Genomic DNA, 26,055 nt, shown 5'->3' on the forward strand with positions numbered 1-26,055 from the left:
CTTGTTTGTGTCCGTTCTGCATGTGTGAGCTCCAGTCCCAGCTCCCTGTGCAGGAGGGCAACCTAATTCTTTCCTTTTGTACCTGTTCTCAAATCCCATCACTCAGCCAGGCCAGGATTGTCCCTTGGTTAATGGAAAGGGAATCCTGAGGGAAATCGCGGTGGGTAATAATAAACCAACCTGCCATGAGGACAAGTCGATATTCAAAGCATTAGGGTTCAGCAGGACGACAGCTCAGAAATCCATTACTTCTTGTAGTTTTTGGGTACCACTACTGTATCACACTTCCAAGGTGCTCCATTTGATTGTCGAGGTTCTCTGCTTAAGGCACATGCTCTGATTGATTGTAATGCCGCCAAGAGGACAGGACCATTTCAGAGTGTGTTTATGAAATTATGGATCGGACCGTTATGGGTTTCCGACGCTGGCAATCGTCTGCCAGCCCTGTGTGTCAGCACGATCCGGGATGGGCTGCAGCCAAACTCCCAGCTCGGTTGACATTAGCGATCATTAATTCAAGCAGACGGTTTTGACAGGGGCTTTTAGTGATTCAAAATAGGAGTCACTGAAGAGGTTAGACGGATTAATTCATAAAACCTGCCCTTTTTACCCTGCAATAAAGCTGCTACGGTTATATATGTAAAACTCTGACCTTGATATGATTCATGCAATTTATGGTTTGGCCTGCGGACCTTGCGGACACAACCCGTTTATTTTGAGTAAAAATGTTCTCCTCCATTGATATCTTGTCAGCTTCTTACATAAAACTTTGGCTCCATTGCTAGAGCACAGTACAGTTTATCCACTAGATGAAGAGTAGTTATCAGCAGCCTTTGTTTTGCTAAATGCTTCTTTTTTTTTAAAATTATACAGCTCCAGTGATTGACTGTTTCATGTCTCATCAAAGCGACATTAGAACCTGTGGTTTGGCTGATCTAAATCTTTGTTCAGCCCAGCAGTGGAAGCCATTACTCTGGTCTCTTTATGCCTGTGGACAGCGCCCAAGACACACCTATCTGATTGGCTCATGTTGAGAGGACTGTGGAGGCAACAAGCTCTCTGATTGGACCTTGGGTGGGTCGGAGGGCAGCCCTCTCTGTGGCTATGGCCCTCATTCATGCAAGGCCATGGGGGACAAGAGAGAGAAAGAAAGAAGCACAGGGCGGGTGATGTTGGTGGAGGTTCTATCAGTCTCTGACTTATCTCTACACATGCTAGCCCTGAAACTGTATTTTCCCAGCCAAAGAGGGAAGCACACAAAGACAACCTGACAATGTTCCTTCTTCATTTTCCGCCTGAACTGAACTCCATTCTCTCTGTATTTCTCTGCGGCAGCTGATTATGATGTCCATTCTCTCTTATCTGCCTGGCTCTGGTTGGCTTCTAATCAGCGGCCAGCACTCCACTGCTACTCTCCCCAGACCACAGCAGAGCACATCACTGCTTTTTTATCCTCGACAGTGTCCTGCTTCCTCTTGTTTGTTGTTTGACTTCCTGCTGACGCGAGACAAACAAAACCTGATCAGTGATTCTGGGGTGGGTAAGTCAGCACAATTCATATGGACAAACCTGGATTAGGGAGAGAATTTGGTTCTTCTCTAAGGTTGTGAGTGGTTAGTGATAGTTGATGGAAGAAACCTAGAGTTTGCTTTGGTCCAAATCAGTTGATGAGTTTGCAAACTTGGAGCTTTCCCCCATGGTTCGGTTTCTTTTTCGCACAGAAAAAAATCCTACTGAACCAAAATGTATCTCTACAAGCAACAAGCATGCAAGAACATTCACTCCACTTATTGGTCACATGGGCCTGGGCATGAAAGTATTATAGGAAAAGGGGTCTGTTTTCTGGACTAGTGTATATTTCTGACTACAGTAAAGCTAGCCATCTGAATACAGGAGCCGTATAGCTCAAACGTGCCGTGTACACCTGGTATTTGGGTCACATTGAGGTCGGATCACATTCAACTTACCGAAGTGAAGTGATCCAGTCTTTGTGTAGACTGAGACAACCTTGAGGAGTTCTGGTTTTTGAGGTCTGCACCCTAGTGCAATTACTGTGTTCACAAATGCCTAAACAAACAGGACCAATGGAGAAAACAAACCTGGGTTCGATTCAACTGAACTAAAACTAGGCAGGTGCCCTTATATCGTATAAGGGTTAACTGAACTTGGTGCCAGAAATAGAGGAAAATAAAGCAATTTGCCTTAAGACAGAACCTTCTTTGTCAGTTTTTTTCATCACAGTGATTGTGGTACCAACCTTATCATTCCACTTTGTCAAACCATCTCATCATTTCAGTATCCTATTATCCTATTTGAGTCTCATTTGCATAGTGAGTTCAAAGGAAACTCCAACCGGCTGATTGGGAAGTGTGATTACATTTGTAATTATATTGATACCTACAGCAAGTTAATGCGATTGTTAACACCGTGAATTAACACCACGAAACTTGGACAATTATCTCTGTGATTGCATTATGCTGTTATGGGCCAAGTGTCAAAACAAAAGACGGGCTATCGGAGGTTTGCGATTCTGCTCAGACAGCTGCACGCACAGTCATTTACTGCACTTTGATTAGATTCAGATACATTCTGCCCTCCATCTGCACTTCAGAACAATAGAGCATGTTTTGGTGAGAGGGCATTGAAAAGAAAAACGTATTCAAGGCGGCTGGATGAGAAAGTAAGAGAGCAAATACATTCTGTTTCATCCACCACGGTAACAATGCATATTGAAGAGGCAGGCCTTCAAGCTTCTAAGTGTGTTGACTTCAAAATGAGTGTCTGAAAGTACAGACAGCTACCACCCCCCCCCCCCCCCCCCCCACACACACACACACACACACACACACACACACACACACACACACACACACAAACACACACACTCCCTTGGGTAGATAACACACTGACAAACATATGGAGGAGTCTGCTGACTTTGTTGGTCCAAAACATACTGTTGGGTAAACAGTGAGATTTATTCAGTGTGGTGAGAAAGGACACCGCACTTCATCACCAGTTCACACCAAGTCTCTCATTCTACCAATATAATGTGTTCAAATAATTATATGACAGTCTGTGTGCAAATCTTCTGTTTTCACACACATCATTACAAATTCAGTTTTAGTCGATGTGAAGGTATTCACATTGATTTAAGTGGCATTTAATGAGAAGGAAAATCAGTTATAAAGTTGAAAGTGAGGATTAAAGAACAAATAATCCCATGTCATCCGGCTGACACATAACTTTCTTGAAGGCATGAACTGTATTCAAAACCCCCTACTATGCGAGCAGTACATACCGTTTTGGCGAAAAAATGTAGTATGCAGTATGCAACGAAAAGCTAAATCTGCAGTATGCCAGCAGTACCCTGATGTACTGATTCTGTAAAATTCTCTAATATGCATCAGACCAGTCTACCTCGCCTTCCAATTTCTATTTTCCCAAAAAACAGCTGAGCATGGCCAAGCATACTGCAATATAAACCCCTTTAACCGTTTCATACCAAATACTACTGACAAATGCATTATGCAGTAGTAGGCGGTTTCAGATTGAGCCATGGTCAGTCAACGGATTAGGGTTGAACTTTAACTGCCCTGAAAACCTCAGCATTAGACTGTCTAGACTGTCTTTTAGCCAGGAGGAAATGCCTTTCCCCTGCACTGTTATGAAGAGCAACCAAGTAGGCAATGTATTTTATTGAAAGGTACAGATGAGGTTAATTCTGCTTCCAAGAATACAGACTTAAAATATAGGAAACACTTAGAGAAACAAAAGAAACTGAGCAATTACTGATGAAATAATCCAATTGTTTTATTTTGTCATCAATCTAATTAAAATTAAAACCTACAGTTGGCCTGCAGTGAAGCACTACAGCTCGATTGTGCCCTTTTTGAAATAAAATATCCCTGGGCTGGTTGCATTAAATGCTACAGTGTCGTCTGTCCTCTCAACATAGTATCTGGTAAGGGGAGAAGTGAGGAGAGGGGCTGGTAATTGGGCCGGTACAGTAATAATGTGTTTAGTGTGGGCAGCACTTCCCTCAATGTTAACATGCTGGGCCATTAATTGGCTAATGGAGTATATATGGTAGAGCGCGGGGTAAGTCTCTCAGGAGAAAGTGGGGGAAGGAGTTAGAAGTGGAGCAGCAGTTGCCGGTTGCCCAAGAACAACGCAGTGAGCAGGTGTAGATGTAAGGTTTAGAGCTAATGAGCACACAGCAGAAAATGGCTTCCAAACTCCAACCCTGTTTCCTACCAAATACATTTACATCATCCACTTGATGTTTTTTCCTGCATACAAGTCATGGCGTGAATAATTGGCCATACAGGGCATAGGACATGTTTTTAAAGTTAGATACTTATAGCTCTTAAACAAGTGAAAAATGTTGTCAGTGACTATGTTGCAGATACTTTCATTATAAACGTATCCTTGCTATGTTGAAAAAAAAGAATAAGTCTTCAACCGTACAACTCTTCCTTAAACACAGCATTGCTTTAAGCTAAGTGCTCATGTCAAAGTGCTAGTGTCAGCAGGTATAAATTGTAGCTTCTTGGTTTAGCGTGTTAGCATGCTAACATTTTTAAATTAGCAATAGCACAGAAAGTACAGCTGAGGCTGATGGAAGTGCGATTAATTTAGCGGGTATTTGATTACAAACCAAAGTATCAGACACATTTACATTATTACTTCCTGATGTCACTGCATTAAAAAAAGGATGATCAAAGTTATTACAATTCATTTTGAGGGGAACTTGGATATGCACCAAAAATATGCCAACCTCATGGTGGCACTATACTGTATGAAAAGTCAGTAGGCGATATGACAAAAGTTATTTGGATTCATCCTCTGCAAACTATAATTTGTGCAACATTTTGTGGCAGTCAATCTCGAGGATGTGAAATATTTCACAGGGTATTACACCTTTGAACATTTTAACATAAACCAACTGGTGGCACACAATGAAAATTCATAGCATCACTAAAATCAGTTGGATTCATCATCTGGGGACTATGAATGTTTCATGGATTTGGATCCAGAGTGGTGGACCAGCATTGCCATGCCCTTAGCATGCCCATACAGTATATGTAATCTGGGTGGATTCCATACGTAGATGCATAGAAACATACAGTATATTATAATTTACATATATTTTTGGGTGACAAGACCCCTGGTAGTTTCAATGTTGATATGCAGAGGGGATGTCGAGCAGAAAATATACACTTGAGAATATAGCATTCAAATCTTTGCTGCCACACTGCCAACTGGCCCAGAGAGGAAACCTAACACTGTATAGTCCAGATTTTCCTCGTGACAGCTAGAACATGCTGTGAGGGGCCTCTCGCTGCAGACAGACAGGTTTGGATTGTGAAAATGTGTCTTCCACAAATATGAATGTGTTTGTATGAATGAAAGAGTCCTGACTTCTCCCTTGACAAATGTGAAGGACGTGTCTGAAATGAAACAAGCTTATTTTGAAAGTTGATGATTGTATAAAGCAACAACATGGACCAGATGAAAATGATGCTAGTGGCAACAGCATATTTCACATGGTATCTCAATTGGTAATTCCTTGTTAAAATCCTGTCATTGAAATGTACCTATCTTAATCCATGTCAGACTCCTACAGGCCTGGCGGAGAAGTCTCTCTCTTTTAGCTTCATGTCGCAAGTCTAGCCAGGCCATTATCTCGTTCCAAATGTCAATATTGCCGTTTTTATGAATCTGATTAGTCCATAAAACGCCAGAGGGTTTTGAGATCCCAGTGGATTTCCGTGAACCTGTGGTAACATCATTGTCTGGTCCTTCCTGGCAGAGATCTGACATCACTTTAGCCAGATGGCAGGTGAAAGGGCTTCTGGGAATTAGTGTTTTTCTCCCTGTGAGGCATGTTTTCTATTTCCTGACAGCTCAAGCTAAAGTGAGATGATGAGTGCACACAGTTGTGCTGTGAGTTGATAATTTCCATAATATACCTTGTCTGCAACAATGCAAAAATACACCAAACCAGCTTAGAGACTTTATAGATGACTGCATATCATGCAACATTGCATCAGGCCTCCATCCAAATCTCATTCTGCAGATAATGCTGAGAAAATGGGATTTTGGACAGCTAAAAATAAACAAGGCAGTCTATGGGTAGGATGTGGGAATTGCGTTAATCGGCATTGAAAAATGGTGATAGTTTGAAATGTGATTACTGTTATTAAAATACACAGACATGAGAGAGAGAGAGAAAGAGAGTTAGGCTAGGGGGGATTCTAACTCTATTCCAAACCTGTCAATCATCGGCGAGGAGCAGCGGAGGGGGGGGTCAGGGGTCAGTTATGACCTGAGGTAATAGGGAAGTCTAGCACCAGTGGGGGTTAGCATGCTTGTATGCATGTGTATGGATGTGTGTGTTACCCTACAGCAGGGATACAACATCTGGAACCAGTGAGAAGTCTGGTGGCTGTTGCCAGGGTCACCGCAGTGGGAGGTCAACTCCCCCCTCCGCCTGTCTTCAGCCCTCCTCTTTACTACTCCCCACTGTCCACCTCCCGACTCCTACAATGCCAGCCCTCCTCGCTCCCATGCCGCACCATGACTGAGTCTTGTTAGCTGCGGACAGATGGGCCTTCACATGGAACCATTCTCCGAGACAGGAAAGGCCCTGTGAAAGGCTCTGTTGTGTGGAAGTGGTCCCGTGGAGAGGAATGGCATGGAGGGAGAGGAAGGGGCTGGGAGGAGGAAGAGGAGGCCTGACTGTCTCCCTCCCACCTCCTCTTGTTAGAGGACCTGAGGGATAAGATCAGTGCACTCGCCTCAGCCCTCTAATGGAAAGCCACATATTTTAAAAATACTGCTTGTCTTCTCTCACTACAGTGGAGGACAGGTTTCTCCATCCTCATTCTCTGTTACTTAGGAGAAGAAAGACACTTTAGATGTTTGAGTCCAGACCTGAGGAGAGGCCTCTTCCTCAGGTCTGGACTGATCATTATCTGGGATTAAACTTTAAAGTTGGAATGCGGCTGTAAGACTTTCTGATTCTTGGTCGGAGTATTACAGTTGGTCTTTGTTTCCCCTTCTCTTTATCCTGCGTTCTTTCCTTACTGTACATTTCTTACAAAAATGGCCACTCAATACCTCAAATACCATCTGAAAATACCACTTTTTCTACTTCTAGGTGCATTTAGCGTAGAGAAACACATGTAATTTGTTATTAAGCATCTTTGTCTGAGTTCCCAGGGACCTATTATGAAAAGTTTTCCAATTTTGAAGAAAACTGGATGTGTTTCCATCAGCAGAGCTGTAACAAATGTTGTATATAGGCTTGCCTGAGCATCAAAATAAACAACCTCACTCCCTAGAATATTTAAAGAACAGATTAATACCGAGCAATTTCATATGGATCTTTAGTTGGCCAAATACATCATTTCACACAAGGGGGAATAAAAAGAATTGGCAATATTTTACAGACACTTCAAACCATCCAAAACCACTTTTAACTGCTCAAGAATTGACTATTTGTCAGGCTTATCAACTGAAACCCAGTCTTTGTGATTCTTCAAATATATTTCCGTCAAGATTTGAGTGTGTCAAATCTTTATTATCAGTCAGGAAATGTTATTAAATTTTGGCATTTAGGAGCATAATGTTTAGATTTCCAGATGATCCACAGATAAAAGACATCAAACCTTTTCCTCTTCAATGTGTTTATCACAGAATACAAGCCAAGATGCGGGAGATTCGGGAAAGGCAGGCAAAGGAGAGGGAATATGCTGAGATCCAAGACGTTGTCAGCGGTACCTTTAGCTCAGATGAGGAACACACCTACGCTGGCATCGGATCATTAGACTCCTCAGTGGATAGCAGCAGCATGGAGCCTTACAACCACCACCACTACCATCTCCCCCAGAGTCCCAAGAGTCCCCGTCTCCCATTGAGCCCACAGGACAACGGCCCACCCCTGGAAGCTCTGTATGCTCAGGTCAACAAGCCACGCAATGGACGTCCTGCAGCTCCAGACAGGTAGGGGGCTCCTAAAACATGGTCCAAAAGTAGGCTGCTGACACAACATCCACAATACTCAAGGCTCAACAGTGTGCTGTGTTACTCTCTACCTTTCTCATTCATTCAAAGAGCACTAACTAGATGTGTGCCTTGTGCTTATGCTTTGCAACAATCTAGTTCATTTATACCTCATCTATAATGTATAATCAGTGGTGTGATTGTATCTGCTCTCCTTCACTTGTCTTGGGCGACACATGCTGCACAGAAAAACAATGAATTTCACACAGGGTGTTATCGATGCCTTGTCCCACAAGGCATTGCCCCGTGCAAGCAGGCGGAATCCACAGGCAAGGTAAAACAACAAGATCAGTCATTCTCCATGTGCTGGAATTTCATTTCAGGCAGGCTTTTTTTTTTCATTATCGTCGGATCACACGTAATCTTTCCCGGCCTCACACACACCTCTTTCAAAGAGTCACACTATGGGCTTTATGACTTCAGCTTGTTTGTCACTGGGGGTCGTATCACTCATAACCTCCATGTCAACACATATATTTGATGTGACGACAACGGCACACAGCTTTACTTTCATTTTACTGTATGATAGCTTGTTGCCAAAAGGCCTGTGTAAAGTTATCACAGTTTCTTCTCTTTTTTTAGCTCCAGTCAATGGACGAATGCTTTACATCTTGCTTTCCACTTACAATTTATATATGTTAAATCTATAGCATGAGTTGGATGTATCCTCAGGGCCACAGTTTTCCTGTAGGTCACATCCAATGGTGACAAGTCAAGAGATTTCTATTACCCATGGGCTCCCTGGACCTTTCAGGGTGTTATTAATGACTCGGATAATATGCACCTCCTGTGATTGACAGCTGCCACTTTGGGGGCATGTGACCTTTCACTGCTGAGCTCAGGTGGAGCGGGGTGCATGTGTTACCAAGCTGGTTACTAAGCATGTGACCAAGACAGATGGGTTTGCTTTTTAAGATGATTTACAGAGGTTAACTCTCTATCCTGTAACACCCATGATATGACAAGCTTATCCGGCCCCTCTGATAGCTGGTTCAGTCCATCTACCAAAACATCTGAGGCTTAGTGAAGGCCACTGATCCATACGTCTACAGTGAAGGTTACCTCCACATGGTTCCTGTGGATAACCTTGTTTTGTCATAATGGCTATCTACTCTAAACTATCCCACTTCCCAAGTTCTGCTTGGGAAGTGGGATGTGCTGTGAGAACTCTGAAAGCTAGTTGAGGAAAGAAGGCAAGAGAATGTTTGACTGGTGTTCAGTGAGCCTGCGTATTCAGATCACAAGACTCTAAAGTGATAGACATGATGCTATTGATTCTCAATAAGCTCTGTGGAGGGATACAGTATAAAAGTCTTAACACAAGACAACCATGTGAGTGATTAGGCTCCTTTTTTCTCCCCTATTTCCAGAGGGAATATTAGTAGCAATCTGCTTAGTGGCTCTCACAGAGAAGTAAAGAGGAAAAAGAGTCATGCAGAGTACCTCCTGTATGAGGTTTGTGCAAACAGATGCTTCATTACATAGATGTGACTTTTAAAAATTATTTTTCAAATAGTTTTGGGTGCTTAGGTTTATTTCGATTTAACCAAATTCCCTCCTACCATCTGGTAGCTGCTTGATATTTCTGATGTTTTTAATCTTAAAAACAACTGTTCTAACTTTTCAGAATGAAAAACAAATACGTGAGTATTCATGAGGTTGTCTTTGAAGTTCATCGGGTCCAAAAAAACAGAAAGTCTAACATTAAAAAAAAGTGTTTTATCTTCTCCTTCCTGCTCTCGTTTAAGCAGTTTCTTGGAAATAGTGACTCCTCACCTTCACATGTTTATTTCAACATGAAAGCAATAGTGTTGTATGTTAATTATGAACACAAAGCTCAAACCCAATACTAAATATAAGCTTAAGTATTGATAGTGCTATATGGAGTTTTATTTGCAGGGACAGGATTAGCTGTCGTGAGTGTTGTGATTTGTTGTGAAATATGCGCTGCATGTTCAACACTGCATTTTTGTTTTGCACCTCTGACTGCTTTGCATATCTTGTGTATGCCAGCCCGGCTGTGCGCCTGTAATATTTGTCTCGCTGCCTTTGAGATATAATAATATGCATTGCTTCTTATTTAGCTCAGAGGCTTTCTATTTACAATTTGCAAAAAGGAGCTTGAAACGCATTCAGATTCCAGACTCCTGTCACTTGCCTATCATAACAAACATAAACAGTCATTTGCATTTCTAAATTAAACATAATATAACGTTCATTGTCAAATATAAAGAGCCGACAGAACAGAATCGGCAATTATTTTCTGACTGTCAGATGCATGACTGTAGCATTGTGTGGAGAACTTTTGTTTTTCCCTTTACAGATCCAGTGTGACATACAAATTCTTTACTTTCTCAATGTGACACTGATACTTAACCTAATATTGTGGACTTTCAGAGCTTCCTGTTTTTAAGGTCAGGAAAAAGGAAGTTGATTTAGTTTGCGTAGGGAAGGCTCCTCATTCCTGGCTGTCAGTCACTCTTCAGAATGAAAGAGAAGAATGAGTTGCGTTTAACCCTGACCTGGATACTGTTACCACCTTCTGAGGTGGGCCCTGGAGAAACACACTCTGATCAAAGGGGAAGATTAATGATCCTATTTTACAGGGACATCCGAGTTATTTTCTAGTAGAGTTATATCCTAGACATCTGATAGCGTGCCAGCAACCTGTGACACACCTGCATGAACTGCAACACAACATGCAAACATGAATAAATAAATGAAGTAAAATAAATAACACTTCCCAGTGCCTCTTAGTTGATTGTTTTTGAAACCATATGCTGTGTATGATCGAAACAGGCCAAAGTGTGCAGTTTTTAAAGATATTTGAGCCTGTCATGCCATGCAGAGAAGATACATGTGATTTTTTATTTTATATGATTTTTATTCATCATTCATTCATCTTCAACCGCTTGTCCCTGTCGGGGTCGCGGGGGGCTGGAGCCGATCCCAGCTGACATCTGGCGTGAGGCGTGGTACACCCTGGACAGGACGCCAGTCTATCACAGGACACATAGAGACGAACAGAGACAGACAACCATTCACACCTACGGGCAATTAAGAGTCATCAATTAACCGAACACCTGCATGTCTTTGGATTGTGGGAGGAACCCGGAGAAAACCCACGCAGACACGGGGAGAACATGCAAACTCCACACAGAAGGGCACCAGCCAGGATTCGAGCCCTCTCGCTGTGAGGCGACAGTGCTAACCACCACCTCACCGTGTCGCCCTTTGATTTGATTTTTAGATAATTAAAAAAACAAAAAAATATGAGCCTGATCTTCTAAAAATTACATTCTCATATATCTTCACTGAATTCTCAATTTATATTTGTAAGGGAAACTTTTCTTTTTATCCTGAATTACATTTTTGACGTGTTACAAAAACATTTCTAACCAAAGTCCCAAGAGGGAAGAGATTGGGGTAGATGTATGGGTCACGAAACACAAACACTCTCACTTCAAGATACTGCGCTTTGTATGAAACCTAAAGTCACCGTTGTCATTTAACAGGCATACTTATTACATGGTATACACTTATATTTTGTTATATAACAAACACACTTATTTGAACCCAAACCACAATTCACAATGTGAATGGTGTGTTTAAAATAGTGAAAGTAATCCAGGTGGAAAAACCATTCCCTCTGAACATAATTGAGAATGCAGTTAAGTTGCATGGGAACATTATGTTGTAGGAGGCAGGGTTGAAAATACATATATTCATAAAAACTACGTTAACTGTTCTCTGTTGATTACGAGCTGCCACATCCCCTATAGCATAGCAAATAATATTATACAGTATGCGGGTATTACCATGGTGGAGGCCACCTCCTGATAATCATATGACCTCTAGAATCATGGCGCAACTGCACAACTCTTACCTTGTAAAATTGGTTCCAGGCACGAGTAAATGGACGTAAATTGAGTTGGAATTAGCTGAAAGCCTTTCGTTTATTTTTTGGTCTCCGTTGGGAACAACACCAAATGCGGAGGCAGAGAGTCTGTTGGATGATGACTACACTCAAACTAATCAGTATCTCTCAAAGCCACCTAGTCAAACATTCACATAGCTGGAAAGACATCAAACAATGCAGGGGTATCCCGAAGTCTAAATTCTCATGGCTCTGTTTACTGTACATCGCTCTATGCTGTCATTACAACACAACATTTTAGTGAAATAGAAGAATTTTTTTTTTAGATCCAGCCAACTAATTAGAGACACTAAGGGGCCCTATGGTTGATGTGGGTTGGTGCTCCTTTTTAGAAGAGGTGGGGTCCACATGCCTGCAATTGTCACTACAAAAAAATGAACTATAAACTACACATTATAGTTTTGCATCTTAGACTCTTTGTATGCTCGATGTGTTTATACAAATGTGCATTCATTTTATGCCATAATAAAGGCATTCGCCCATGACACACCAAAACTTTCAAAGCTGTGTTCTTGTTTATCCACAGTTAATAAGAAGAAGCCGCAGCTGGATAAATAGACTTGGTCCACGCCTCTCTCTCTGATAGACCTTTGGTAATGGAGCCCTAATGGGAAGGTCACTGTGACTGTAAAGCTGGAATGAGTCAGACCTCAGCCTATAAACCCTTGGAGATACAAGGACCCCTGGTTGCTGTGGGCGTCCAGAGATCCTGCCTATTCTGGCGTGTCAGGTTTTACTGTTCCTCTATGGGATCATGGTACAACAAGAGCTCATTTGACAATTTATTACCAACCTCCACGTTATTAGAGCTGGCAGCACCAGTGGTGTTTTGACCATGCTGTCAGACTCAGTAAAACTGAACGGCACAGAGAGGAAATCCAATATTTATTTATGTTCAGTTTTGTTAAAACCCTATTCATAGCAAACAAAAATGTTTTCACCCTAAAAACCTAAAGCATGAATTCTGCTCTATAAGAAAGTTTACATGAATGTGAGTGAGACGTTAACCCCTGAATAGTGTTTTCTTTTCCAGTTGTTTTGTTTCACCTCAAAAAAGGTTGGACCTAGCGAAATAGAATGACCTAATTTCTCGACAGGCAGCTGAAAAGTCAACCGCTCCATCTGCCAAGGGACCATGGGGTTTGGGTGACTGGCGTTGGGTGCTGCATGTCTGAACGACAACCTGACAGGTGCCAGGCTCGATGGGATTTGTGGGAAGCAGGCGTGAAACAAAGCATCACCTTTGAAACCGCAATTTGATTGACTGCTGCTCCCATTACCCAGTCGAGTTTCTAAAGCTCCTTAGAGCATGGGTGAGGAAGAGTCAGCGAGACACAGAGAGGAAGAGGAGGGGAGAAGCAGGGGGGAAAAGATATGGAGCTCACAGAGCTGGGCGATGCACAGCCCTTGAAGTCCTCAGCAACTCACCAGCTCCAGAGAGGCAGGCAGGCAGCAGAGAGAAAAAGAACCTAAAGAAACACTCACTGTGGTGTTTTCCCCGTCTACACTAAAATTCAGTCAGGACCTTCACTTTGCATGGTCTTGAAATTAGATTATGAGGTGCCTAATGCATTTTCCGCAGTTGATAAAAGGTCAGGCTTTTCATCTCTGGAGAAAGTTTGTGAGAATTTCTCTCAACACCTCACCACTCTGAGGCTGAAAGATGTCGACGTTAATCTGCGGTGAGAAACGTCCTTCACCTCAGATGAAGGGTCTTTAAAGGTGTCCACTGATGCTTTAAAGCCACCCTCCTGCTGTCCAGAGCCACAGGCTGGTAGAGCTTTTATCGACACTAGTGTGTCACGGTATACCAATACCAGAAAGGTACCGCGGTACCCAGCCGTTAAATACGATACTTTTTAACGTTTTAAACATGCACTGGAGAATTGTATGAACTTTGTGCGACAGCGGGGCAGCGGGTCTGTGTGCAGCCGCTCTCTGCTTCATCACTGCCTGCAGCCAGATTGGGCGTGCTCTCACAGGGACATTTCACTCACAGAGCGAGACCGACATGGCCGACAGTGGACCGAGTGCTCCAGACAACAGTCCTATAAAAGCAAACACACGGAGCGAAATATGAAAGTATTTTGCCTACCTCGCCGACAGTAAGGGCAAGCCCAAGGACACCACAAAGCCCGTCTGACCAACGTTCAACCTCGAGCTGACAGAGATGAGGACTTGGTTAAAAGCGTTCAGAGAGCTGCAGGTTAGAGACAGATAACATAAATATCCCCCGGATGCAGTGGCGATTGCTCTAAGACTGCAAGGGTAACTCAGCTTCCCCTCAAATGTCACCAAAAAAGAAAAAAAAAGTGGTGAAACATGCACTGGAGACATGAACTTTACCATTACCAGAACATGCGCTGGTGTTTACAAGTATTCTGATGAACAACACAAGAACCTTACATTGGCCAAAGAATTGTTCAGATAATAACGAACATGTTCCTGTTTTCATTTGTACATGTGCTGTGACAAATCTTTTTTTATTATTTCTTAAACAGCTGCATAATTTCATTGTTGTTAAAACAAGTTAAGTAGCTATAAAGCTCAGCAGCTTAAACAAATATATGTATGTTTTTATTTTGACTTTTTAGGTTTAAGTGTTTTAATTCCTAAAAATAAAGAAATAATTATTAGTTCCATATTCTGTCATCTAATATTTTATGCAATTACTTTTGGTGATATTTTAGTTTTACGGGGTGGTATCGTGTCAGCGTTGGTATCGATATACGTATTTTAGGCAGGTATCGTACCAAAGTCATAATTTTGGTATCGTGACGTAACACTAATCGTCACTATTCTTTGGCCCGTCACCTCGAACAACAATTCATTTTGTCTTGTTTCTTATCGACCGCATCACGTTTTCTGGATGAGAAAACATTACAGTAGCGCTCCAACGGGGACATAACCCCTTACAGTTCATTGTGTACTTTATCGTTCGAATGGGCGATTGGATTTTACATTAAAGTAATGCAGATGGAAAGTAAGTTCTTCCAAACCTCAGTCACACTATCGCTGAGCCAATCTGAAGAAATCGTTTTTTTTTTTTATTGTTTGCTGTTTCTTAATTGGTGTCTGTAATTAACTCCGCAATCAACAATCAGTCTCTCTGATTTTTATAGTCTATATTTTCATTTAGATGCAATCAAAGTGAGATTAGCAACACTTTCTGACTGCAACATCTGTAGCTTTGATTAAATCCTACCTCTCAATAATTCATTGGTAAACAAATGAATCTTTTACGACCCCTGCATCTGCGTTAAGACTTTAATAACAGCTCGTAAATCTCCAACAGTGTTTTCTTGTAGTTCTCAGGGGAGTAAAATTGATATGTCTAGCATCAAGGAGCAGTTTGCTTTAATGCCACACATACATTAGTGGTTGCTCATTACATTTTACTTACTCAGTGGTATCTCTGTTATTCTAGAGTGTTCTGTTGCAGTTCCTTTGCCTCCTGTAGGCTGCCAAGCTATACACAACTTCGCCGGTTGACGCTGACTGTGTCACATTTTATTCCCAGAGCCATAGCAGCATGTTTTGGCGCTGCCTTTTGTTTGTCTCTGACTTCCGCCAGCGCTTTCCATTACTCCCTTTGAGAGTCCTTGCGTGGGTGTGAAATTAGTGTCAAAGTGAATGTGTGGAGTACTGCCCTCTCCCGCTGTAATTGAGAATAAAAACAGGACACCCAGGTGATGAGAAGAGTTCATGTGGAATGTTAGCTCCTGTTGAGAGAGCTGCCGATGCAATGAATGAGCCTGGGTGAATCCCCGGGTCAGTCGTTGTTACCGGTGTTGGCAGGACATTCTCAGCACCTGGTAGACCTGTATAGATGATGCTTCTGTCCCCACATGGCTTTGGAAAAGCCCTGTAGATTACAAAATGAGGGTGCAAGTCAAATATAGGAACACATTCTCACACTGACTTTTGCCCTTTCCTCCTCGCTTGCTCTGTGCTGTGGTGATAGTGCAAGAGGCCTAATGTACCACACGCACATCAACCTTATCACAGGGGTTCTACACAGATAGCAGCGTGTATCTCCCAGGCAAAGCAAGTGAATTATTTTTCTGGTCTGCTTTCATTTTTTTTTTTTTCACCCTCCCGCTTCGACGAAGGCCCTGTGGGATGGATGTGATGAGATGGAGCACAGAGAAGGCAATTTATCCTCCGTTTGTACCATTACGTTCATTTAAGAAAGCAAACAGCCTGAAAGCAGATTGAGAGAGGGAGAGGGAGGGAGGCAGAGTGGGAGATATATAGACCCAGCTCGCCTTCAACTCAAGTGGATCAAGCTGATTAAGGTTGCATGTACATTATGTATTTTATCAACATCCCTCAAATGGGAAGGCTGGAAGACATGTATACAGTACCTAATGAATTTTTACAAGAAGATGAAAGGAAAGTGGAGCGTGCCATTTAGGGTAGCCAGGCCCCAGCAGACAAACTCGGGTGGGGGGTGGGGGGGGGTGTATATGGCCGAAGGCCGTCGAAGGCTCGTTTGTTGATCGGCACCGGAGGGCATCTCATTCCCGGCAATCAGCAGCTGCAAATAGACGGTTAATCCCCCCTCAACTCTCCTGAAGGCTGCCGATGCCTGACACCGTAACTGACTGTGCCATGCCAACGAGAGATTATAGAAATAGACAAGCGTTTGCCAAACCCAGCAAGTTTTGCTTGACAATTTACAGTGATTTTTAAAAAAAAATTTGTTTACCAAATTGTCAGAGCGACTAATTGGTAGAAAGCACACGTGGGGTGTACTTTTCTCTGAATTCAATCACTGAGAATCACTGATAAATCCTTTTTGATTGAATAACACGGACTGTGGTGTGTCTGTTATATGTATATGTGGTTTCTTTGTGAGGACCTCTGGTTTTCTCATGATAGATAACCCAATTTCATAACCTAATCACGGGTTCTCTCCACTTACATAGCAGCACTGCTTTCATCGTCGCGACCTGCCACTCTCACGCAGCCTCACCAGAAATAGATCAGGTGAGGAATGTGCCTGAGAGGCCGGTGACCGCGGAGCGTGGGTTTGCACTATGAACCATGGCAGCAGGCAGATGACTCTCAAGCCTCCACATTCTCATCAAAGTGACCTCAGAGTGTCACGCAGGGATGCTGACTGCTGTTTTTTTTCCTTCTGTGCGTTCGCAGTAAAGTGAAAGCTGCTAGAGGCATCACACAATATTTACGCCTTCCCCGCTTGCTGTAAATATAACTTGTGGTGCACAGAAGAGCACAAATGAGGCAAAACAAGAACTGTGCAATGCAACAGAATAAGACACAGTTATGCTTGTTGACAAAAAAATATATTTAGGTAGGAAAATAGATTTGTGAATATAAGAAGAGATGTGTAAGGGATTAGATGAATCATTTTGTCATGATATCATGTCAATATTAGTCTTTATTAAAAAGAAACAGTCATCTTCTCAGTGTTCAACGTTGAGAGGACGGATCTAACATTATCTGCATTTCAGTAGAAAAAAAACATGTTGAAGGTGGAAGAATTTAAATCCTTATGTTGAATCTCACTTAATAATAACACTGAAATGTACGTAGGAAGTTACTTTTATTTTCACCAAGAAATAGGTCCTCAAATAGTCATCAGAAAAGATTTAAATAAAGGTAATAATCAAATAACTTATGCATGGATTAACAGATGGCTAAACCAAACCAGGCCATATTATCGTGTTATTATATTCCCACCACATCCAACAATATACTGCAAGTCTCTGCTCCCTGAAGTGGGGACCGGCAAACACAACGCATCCTGCTTTCCCTCAGATCTCTTGCTAGCTGTTATTTGTTTTGTCGGATGATGCATCTCATTTATCCACAAAGCAAGAAATCATTAAAACAATTTTGTTGATGAACAATCATGAGATCGCCATACCAGCGTTGGTTTAACCTACTAGTTTGAACCTTGTTCACAGCACTTTCACATACATTAGAAATCAGATAAAGCACCACATTAATGGCATTTTCCCCTGAACCGGTGTCAGACTGTCAGACATATTGTTTTGAGGCTGAATAACTTCCACATTTACATGTCCCCTTAACAATGGAGTGTAAAAGCCTTAGGTTTGACTGATCCAGAGGTAATGACAGAGTCCATAGAGAACAAAACACAAAAAATTAGCCCACAGATTTGTCCGTAGTTTGCTTGACAAGGGGTGTGTCACAGATTCATGAGCAACCATGAAATTCTTAAAAACCTTGCATTTCAACCATAACCTCTTACAGTCATATCCTTAATGACAGAACCCCACACATATCAGCTGTTAGAAAGGGATAAAATCCATACCATTATAATGAACAAGGCCACTTAACAGTATATACTGTACAGTAGAGAGGAGGCCTAGGTAGATTTAGGCCTAAAGGTTTAGCACTGACCAGTAGCTACAGCATCATTACTACACTATGTCCTGAACACTATTTTCTAAATGGTCGCCGGGGTACAACTGTACCAAGAAGTTAGTCCATTCTAATCGAAAGCCAGCAAGTGTGAACATCGCACATAATTAAATTTACCTTGCCCACATCTGAGCCAGCGAGCCTGTGCACTCAACACAGAACAGCAGTAGTTCTCGCTATTTTAAGAGCAGTATCCATATTCCTTTGTCCGACTACGCATTGTCGTTCCAATCCCTGTGCCTCGAACGAGCTCCCAGCGGCAAATCAGATCCCAGCAAGAGCCTTTGTAATTACAGGGAGCTGAATGGGTGAATACGTCCCAAATCCGCAAGATCATCCAGCGACACATTCCATCTGTCTTAAGCCCCCTTACAATATTTGAGTTCGACTCATGAGGAAGTATTGGAATTGTGCGCATCACCACCTTTTTTCCTGCTGTTTGTGCGAGAATTCGGTTCAGTCTTTAAAAAGTTACCATGTCTTGAGAAATGTAGGCCTTTCACATACATTACATTTAATTGTTTCAGGAATAATAAAGTTAAATTCTAATTGAACATGCTGCTAAGATTGCTGCGTAGATGAATAATCCCCATCACTAAGCTATTCTAGTGACGTATTTCACTGCTACAGTGTATAAGTATATGTGGACGAGTGTGGCAAATCATCAATTAAAGTAATGTTCATGTTTTTATATTTCACAATAGAAATGGACATTTTTTGGTGTTCATTTTAACCTGTGTGTAACCTGTGGCCATGCAGTGAACATGGAGCTAATGTTTGCTCCATTATCTCACACAGGTTGGATAAAATTAAACCAGAATATACCCAGAATAGCCCAGGGGCTTTCTTATGTGCTTCCATCCCCGGTACAGGCTTTGCTGCGGGCCCACACTCAGCTGTAGGTCCCCTCTAGCAAAATGGGACATGTGCTTAGTTAGGTCACCTGAGCCAGATCTGTTTGAGCTCACTGTGGGACCCAATAAAACCCTGTGGGGGCCAGCAAACATTTCTAATGCCATCAGCATGCCTGTAAAAATGATTTTAGGCCCTTGCAACAGAGTAATGGCAGCACATTGCCTTGTTGATCGTCATGGGGTGGTCTCAAAGGTCTTAGAGGCTGGACTGCTTTCAAAGAAAAACAAGCATATTCAAGGGAAACATCATTCAGTTTCCACTGTATCCACTGTGATCAGTGGGGTTTGTTAGTGCCAGGAGAAATTACTGGGGAGGTTAATAACCAAAGGCATTTTAACCTAGTCAGTCTTATTGAATTGAGTCACTGACTGGACCAAACGCTGGGTAGGTCTCTAATAATAAGCTCCACTTTTCCTCTCCCTTGCCCTCTCCCTCTCCTATTTTCCCCGCCTGTAACTGCGCAGTAATTAATTATTCAAAATTCAAAAATGTATTTCATCTCTTGTAGGCTCACAGCTAGAAGGTTCCAGGTTCGCATCCCGGCCTGGGCCTTTCTGTGTGGAGCTTGCATGTTCTCCCCGTGTCTGCGTGAGTTTTCTCCGGGTTCTCTGGTTTCCTCCCACAATCCAAAGACGTGCACGTGTTCGGTTCATTGATGACTCTAAAATTGCCCGTAGGTGTGAATGGTTGTCTGTCTCTGTTCGTCTCCATGTGCCCTGCGATAGACTGGCGTCCTGTCCAGGGTGGACCCCGCCTCATGCCGATGTCAGCTGGGATCGGCTCCAGCCCCCCCGCGACCCAAGCGGTTGAAGATGAATGAATGAATGAATTTCATCTTTTGTTCAATATTGTTTCCAATATACAACATTCAGATTTTTGCTGGTTGAAAATAACCGATGCTTTCTAGCGATCTAAGAAGCAACTCATTTTCAAAATGATTTACTATTGTAATTGTATTGTAATTTTCCATCTACTTCAAGGTGTTTTGTCAATAAGTATGTTTACGGTGGACATTTAGGTGTACAAAGAAAAGTGTAATGTGTTACTGTTGGCTACGACCATCTGAAAACAGCTGTGTGACTGCGGTCTCCGGCTGATGGTCTTTAAGCTTCCTGGTGAAAGATGTCATCCCAGGAACACTTGTCTTCTCTGCCGTGATTAAACATAAAGAATAATCCCCTTCCTGCAGTTATATAGCCGCCATTAAAGGCTCACTGCCAGGCCGACCTGCTGTCGGTTTCACTCGGGATAATGACCGTGTTTAAGTGGTAGTCAGGGATGTCAATTAAAATCCACATTGTTTTTATGACCTTTTGTAGGAAGTTGTGGTTTTTCCATTGCATGGCAGTGAGGGCGGACTAGGTGATGAAGCCTGTTGATCTCAAAGAGGTTTATGGTGTCGTGTTTATCACTGAAGTAAATTATATGTATGTATTTTACAATTCTATCTCCAGCATGTCAGTGTGGTTTATTAATAATGTATCACAACAAACTGGGAGATGATTATGCAGGATGACTCTAATAAAGTGTTTGATAGTGAGGCTTAGAGCGGCTCTCAGATGATGAAGCTGACTGTGGCAGGAAAAACTGCTGGGGAGAGTATGGGTTACATCCATAGAATTACTTCCTGGTGTATTGAGATAATGTCCTTTGAAATACGTGCTCTGCGTGTAATTTTGGGATTTAGGTTGCACCCTTCCACGGGGAGGTCATAGGTCAGGGTCAGCTGTAAAACAACACCTCTACAGTGAGACTAAGTAAAGACAGTCTTCAGCGGTGTGAGTAACTGCTCGCCGGGGTGTGAACAAGGTCAGTTTGTTGTCGTTGGAACACAATTTCCAAGACTTTATTTGTCATATGTACAACAGATACAGTGGATCAGGGATAGACAATGACATTCTTGTTACTGCATTGCAGTCCTCTGCAAAGTAAAATAAAAAACACAAGTAAAAGTACGATTTAAAGTTGAGGAGGAGCTTGGGACATGGAAGCCGTGCCCGGCACGTGTTCTCCACAATGATTTAAAGGATAAAAGCAGTGATTTTGTAAGTTTTTCTTTCATAAACTGGAAATTGCTTATGCTTTACGTTCCTTATGTCTGACCAATTCCACTTACACAAGCTTATCATTTGTTTACTCACGACTTAATCGCCAGAAAAAATGTTACCATTGTACGTTTTTTGCAAACCACAGAAGCTTTGACTTGAAAGGTTTTTGTCACACTTTAGCACGGCCGGGTCTTCAACTGACTCCAATGAAAAACCTTCCACGTCAATAATACACTCTCAGAGCAAGTGCTCCATAAGCCAGGTGACGTAGTATAATAAGCCTCAAACTCCCCTTAGGGAGGAGGTCAGGGTGGATGGTTGGGTCATACACACACAACACATTTACCCCAGAAACCATGGTTCATGCCCCACCCTGTCCCATGTGAAAAGGTTAACTTAATGGCATAACAGACATATTTAATTTTTTTCAAACAATGATCTTTATTGAACATACAAATAGTTTTGATGCCTACACCTGACCGTGTTGTGTTTGTTTGAATTAACCACGTATAAGAAGCAGTTCCAAAACGTTGAGATTCAACATATCTGTGATTTGCAGAAAACAATACCAACATTTTATTACCGGCAACTGGGTTACTTTTTAAAGGGGCACTCCATCGATCAGTGCACTTTTCTCGAGGAACTACCACAGCCTGTACAAACTGTTCTATAGTTTCTTGTGTTGCTCTGAAGTTTTGTGAAGTCTGAGAACATAGCCCCGCGGATGTCAGGGTTATTGCCTGGAGAACTGCAGGTACAAATACTTTGAAAGATGTGAGCATTCACTAGACAGGGAAGTTAAATTGAAATATGCTATTGTGTTGCATTGTGGGAATTATAGGATACACTGTTTTTACTAGGGACTGAAACTCAGGATATCATGGTGTCGTCGATTTTCTAATCCCACTCAATTTGATATAAATTTCTAACATAACATAACTCATCTATGCAATGATTTTTAATAGAAATAGAAACAATGCCATTTTGAGAATGTATAACAATGGGTTGTTTCATCGTTAGCACGGTTTCTTTCCTTTGTTGCCGTATTGGGATCCATGACAAGAAAAGCTTTCTGTTGTAGGATCATGTACAGACTCTCGTCGTGGCTGTTGTGTCACTATGTGACTACATGATCACAGTAAATCTCAGAAGACAGAGCCTGAGTCATGGATACAGAGGTCCTACAGTGTCAAAGCATATGTTTATAGCAGCAGGGCCATGGATTGATTCTATCAACCCTGTGAGATCATAAGGTGTGAGATGAAGAGGTTAGAGATTCCGTCATGGGCCGCAGTAATGCTTTAAGTATTTCCTAAAGTAGCTCTTTGTGCACCTTTTTATCACGGCATTTTATTCATGTCATTCCCTAACACATCCGACTTTTCTAAAATGTGTGCAGCTAAATTTGTCCTGGTTTTTCCGTGTGTGAGAAGCACTTTCAATTAATCATGCCGGTTCTTTGCCGAGCAGCATGACATTTGCAAAATTAACTAAAATTGATATTATTGCTATCATCAGGAATACCTCTGAATGCTCTCTATAATTTCGATCTCTTACAAGACTCTTTTGCATTTTCTGCCAGACTGAGAGCATCATAAATTGAAAGCAACGGCTCCTACCCCGGAGAAAAAGTCATTCATAAAAGTGATTTAAGACGAGTGTGATGCATTTGTCTCTTGAAAATAACACATCTTACCGCATAGGACAAGACAAAGATGTTTTAAGGATCAGAATATAGAAAAGGTCATGACAGCCACTGTAGAAAGAGAATGGTATCTTAAATGTGGAGACCTGTTATGGTCTTTAACATCATGTCATGTCATCTGTCCTCCAGCTTTGGGCTGTGAAGAATCTATAGTTTTTCACTTCTTCTATTCTGCTTCATTAATGCTCAATTCTCTCACTCTACTTTCAATTTGTTCTTTTTCTCCCCCCGTTCCCCATCTCTCTTTCTTCATCGTTGTCTTTCTTCCCTATTTTCCACCACGGCCATGGATACTGAACAAGCCTTAGCTATCAAAGCCATAATGAGCATGTTCACTAAAGCACTGATTCATCAGAACAAAGAGCAGCAGGGAGAGAGTGAGGGAAAAGGATGGATGACAAGGGGGGGGGGGGGTGGGAGGGAGAGAGAGAGGGAGAGAGAGAGAGAGAGAGAGAGACGTTGGAGTGTACCCTTGAATGGCTTTGGACTATAAACCCCTACAGCTTCCTCCTCCTCTGGCTGTATTTTTCCTAATAGCCTCGTGGGCTATTTCTGGGTCCCTTTTTAAATGGGAGATGGGTGGGAGTGAATGTAGAGAATGGAGGGGCTAGGGGGGAGTTTGTGTGTCCGTGTGTGTGTGTGTGTGTGTGTGTGTGTGTGTGTGTGCGTGTGTGTGTGTGTGTGTGTGTGTGTGTGTGTGTGTGTGTGTGTGTGTGTGTGTGTGTGTGTGTGCATTTGGGTGGGGGTGGGGGTGGGGAAGGGTGCATTTGGCCCCAACGATGCAGTGAATAAGCACTCGGACTTGCAACAGGATCAGCGGTGGTGTGTGTGTGTGTGTGTAGGTGCTTTCTGTTGCCACTGGAGACGAGGGAGAGATGCATACACATGCACACACACATGCACACACACACATACACAAACCCAGAATGTGGAACCTCGAAAGCTGATTAGTCAAACTTGTGATTTCCAATTTCAAACCTGCGACACAAATCCCACACTTAATATTCATGCAGAAAGTAGTTCGGGCCCCTCGCCGTCCCATGCTACCGTAGGGCTATGGGTTGGGTAGTGTGTGTGTGTGTGTGTGTGTGTGTGTGTGTGTGTGTGTGTGTGTGTGTGTGTGTGTGTGTGTGTGTGTGTGTGTGTGTGTGTGTGTGTGTGTGTGTGTGTGTGTGTGTGTGTGTGTGTGTGTGTGTGTGTGTGTAGGGGTGGGGTGGGGGGGCTTTAATCAGCTTAGTTAAAAGGATGGAGATGAGGAAAAAGAGGAGGATGACAGGGAAAGCGAAAGTACTGTTTTTTGCCATTTGACTGGGTAGGTGTCTCATTGGTGAAAGCAGCCACCCCATAAACACACACACACACACACACACACACACACACACACACAAACACAGGATGGACATCTTATCTGGGGGTGCAGAGTGACAGGATGAGCACCCCGTAATCAAACACCCACCCACTTTGGCTCATTTACTCTGGTGGCCTGGAGATGGCCCATACAAACAAACAGCAAAATGTTGTTTTGAATGAAGAAGGTTACAGCATGTCTTTCATGTTGTTTGTATTTGGTTTTTGTGCATGATTTTGGGCTAGCTCATGCTTTTGTCAGACAGCACACACATCATAAACAGGATTAGGGCGGCATCTGACACACGTCGTTTCTATTTTAGCCAGGGCGACTTTAGTGGTGCCACTGTTTGTTTGACTCCTCCGTCTGAGCCTTTATTACCTTGTAATTGGGATGGCATGCTGTGTCATCGTCATATCCCCTCACAGGCAAAAAGAGCTGGAAATGAAGGGGGGATGAGTGAACGAGAGAGATGAAAGAAAGGGAGGAACAAGGAGGCAAATTGACAACAAAGGAAAGCAGGGATGTTAAAGTGGAAGGTAAGAGTTTACCCAAATCACATTTGTGGAATAGAGCTTTACCTACTTTGCTTAGCTACAGGAGTCATATCATCTAGTGTTACTTTCAGAGTAAGATTGGCTTCTCACAAATGCTACAATATTATGTGGCACACCACAGTCTATACAGTTTCTAGGATATTTTGTATGAAAAATAAGCCTTTGCCTTCATGCACACATGTCTGCATTGTCTCTGTATAATACATACACTAGAATTTTAGTTTCCATGCATATGAGAATTATGTTGATGAGAGATTCTGAGTATAAGTACTACTAGTACTATTGGACTATTGGTGGCTGAGTGGTTAGAGCAGTCGCCCCACTTAAAGCTGAAGGTCTTTGAGGTAGCGACCGCAGGTTCGCCTCCGACCTGCAGCCCTTTGCTTCATGTCTCCCCCTCTCTCTCTCACCCCCATCCTATATAATAAAGGCTTGAAATACTGCCAAAAAATAATCTTAAAAAAAAAATATAGTGATAATTTCTCCTTCGCTTAGCACCACGTCATATGTTTCAGTACTCTGATTGGTTGTATGTCTGTACAATTGTGTCCAGAGGCCTTTTGGTGTATGGCTATTGATAGTACCTCTTGGGACTGATAAATGAACTGACACATTTGGGATTTGGTCTGGCGATGTCGGCCAATCCTATTATGCTTTGAGTGATGTAAACAGTTGGGACAATGCCATGGTGTCACTGACTCATATCATCAGTCTGTACAGTTAGGTTTGATAGAAAAAGGTTTACTCTTTCATGAGGCTCTCGTAACAAGGATTCTGCAGGAAGAGTTATGAGTATGATAGTGTGTTTCGAGTCAGCTGGTAGCCAAAGAGCTGATGAATGAGCCACATGAAGGAAGCAGCTAATGTGATTTCAATAGTCTGCCTGAACTAACTCAATGCTGGATATTTGTTTATATTATGAAAAATGATTTCTTCTTCTTCTTCTTCTTCATGATGTTTTTAACGCACATTTATCCTTGATGGACATCAGAGCTATTGCCATCACTGGAAGGAGTAATTGATTATATAAGTATGTCTATTATGTTTTACAATTGAGTTAT

General features: G+C 42.3%; 1 protein-coding gene across 3 annotated transcripts in view; it reads left to right on the top strand.

Annotated features, from left to right (window-relative positions):
- The window catches only part of LOC310963228 (partitioning defective 3 homolog), a 365,271-nt gene that overhangs the window by 271,317 nt on the left and 67,899 nt on the right, over positions 1-26,055 (top strand). For all 3 annotated transcript variants that reach the window (XM_083935934.1, XM_083935936.1, XM_083935935.1), the window contains exon 21: positions 7,702-8,007. In XM_083935934.1, the coding sequence (XP_083792060.1) occupies positions 7,702-8,007 (306 nt within the window). The remainder of the gene's footprint in view (positions 1-7,701; positions 8,008-26,055) is intronic.

Source organism: Echiichthys vipera (assembly GCF_963691815.1).
Source record: "Echiichthys vipera genome assembly, chromosome: 21".
In the NCBI taxonomy this organism is placed as follows: domain Eukaryota; kingdom Metazoa; phylum Chordata; class Actinopteri; order Perciformes; family Trachinidae; genus Echiichthys; species Echiichthys vipera.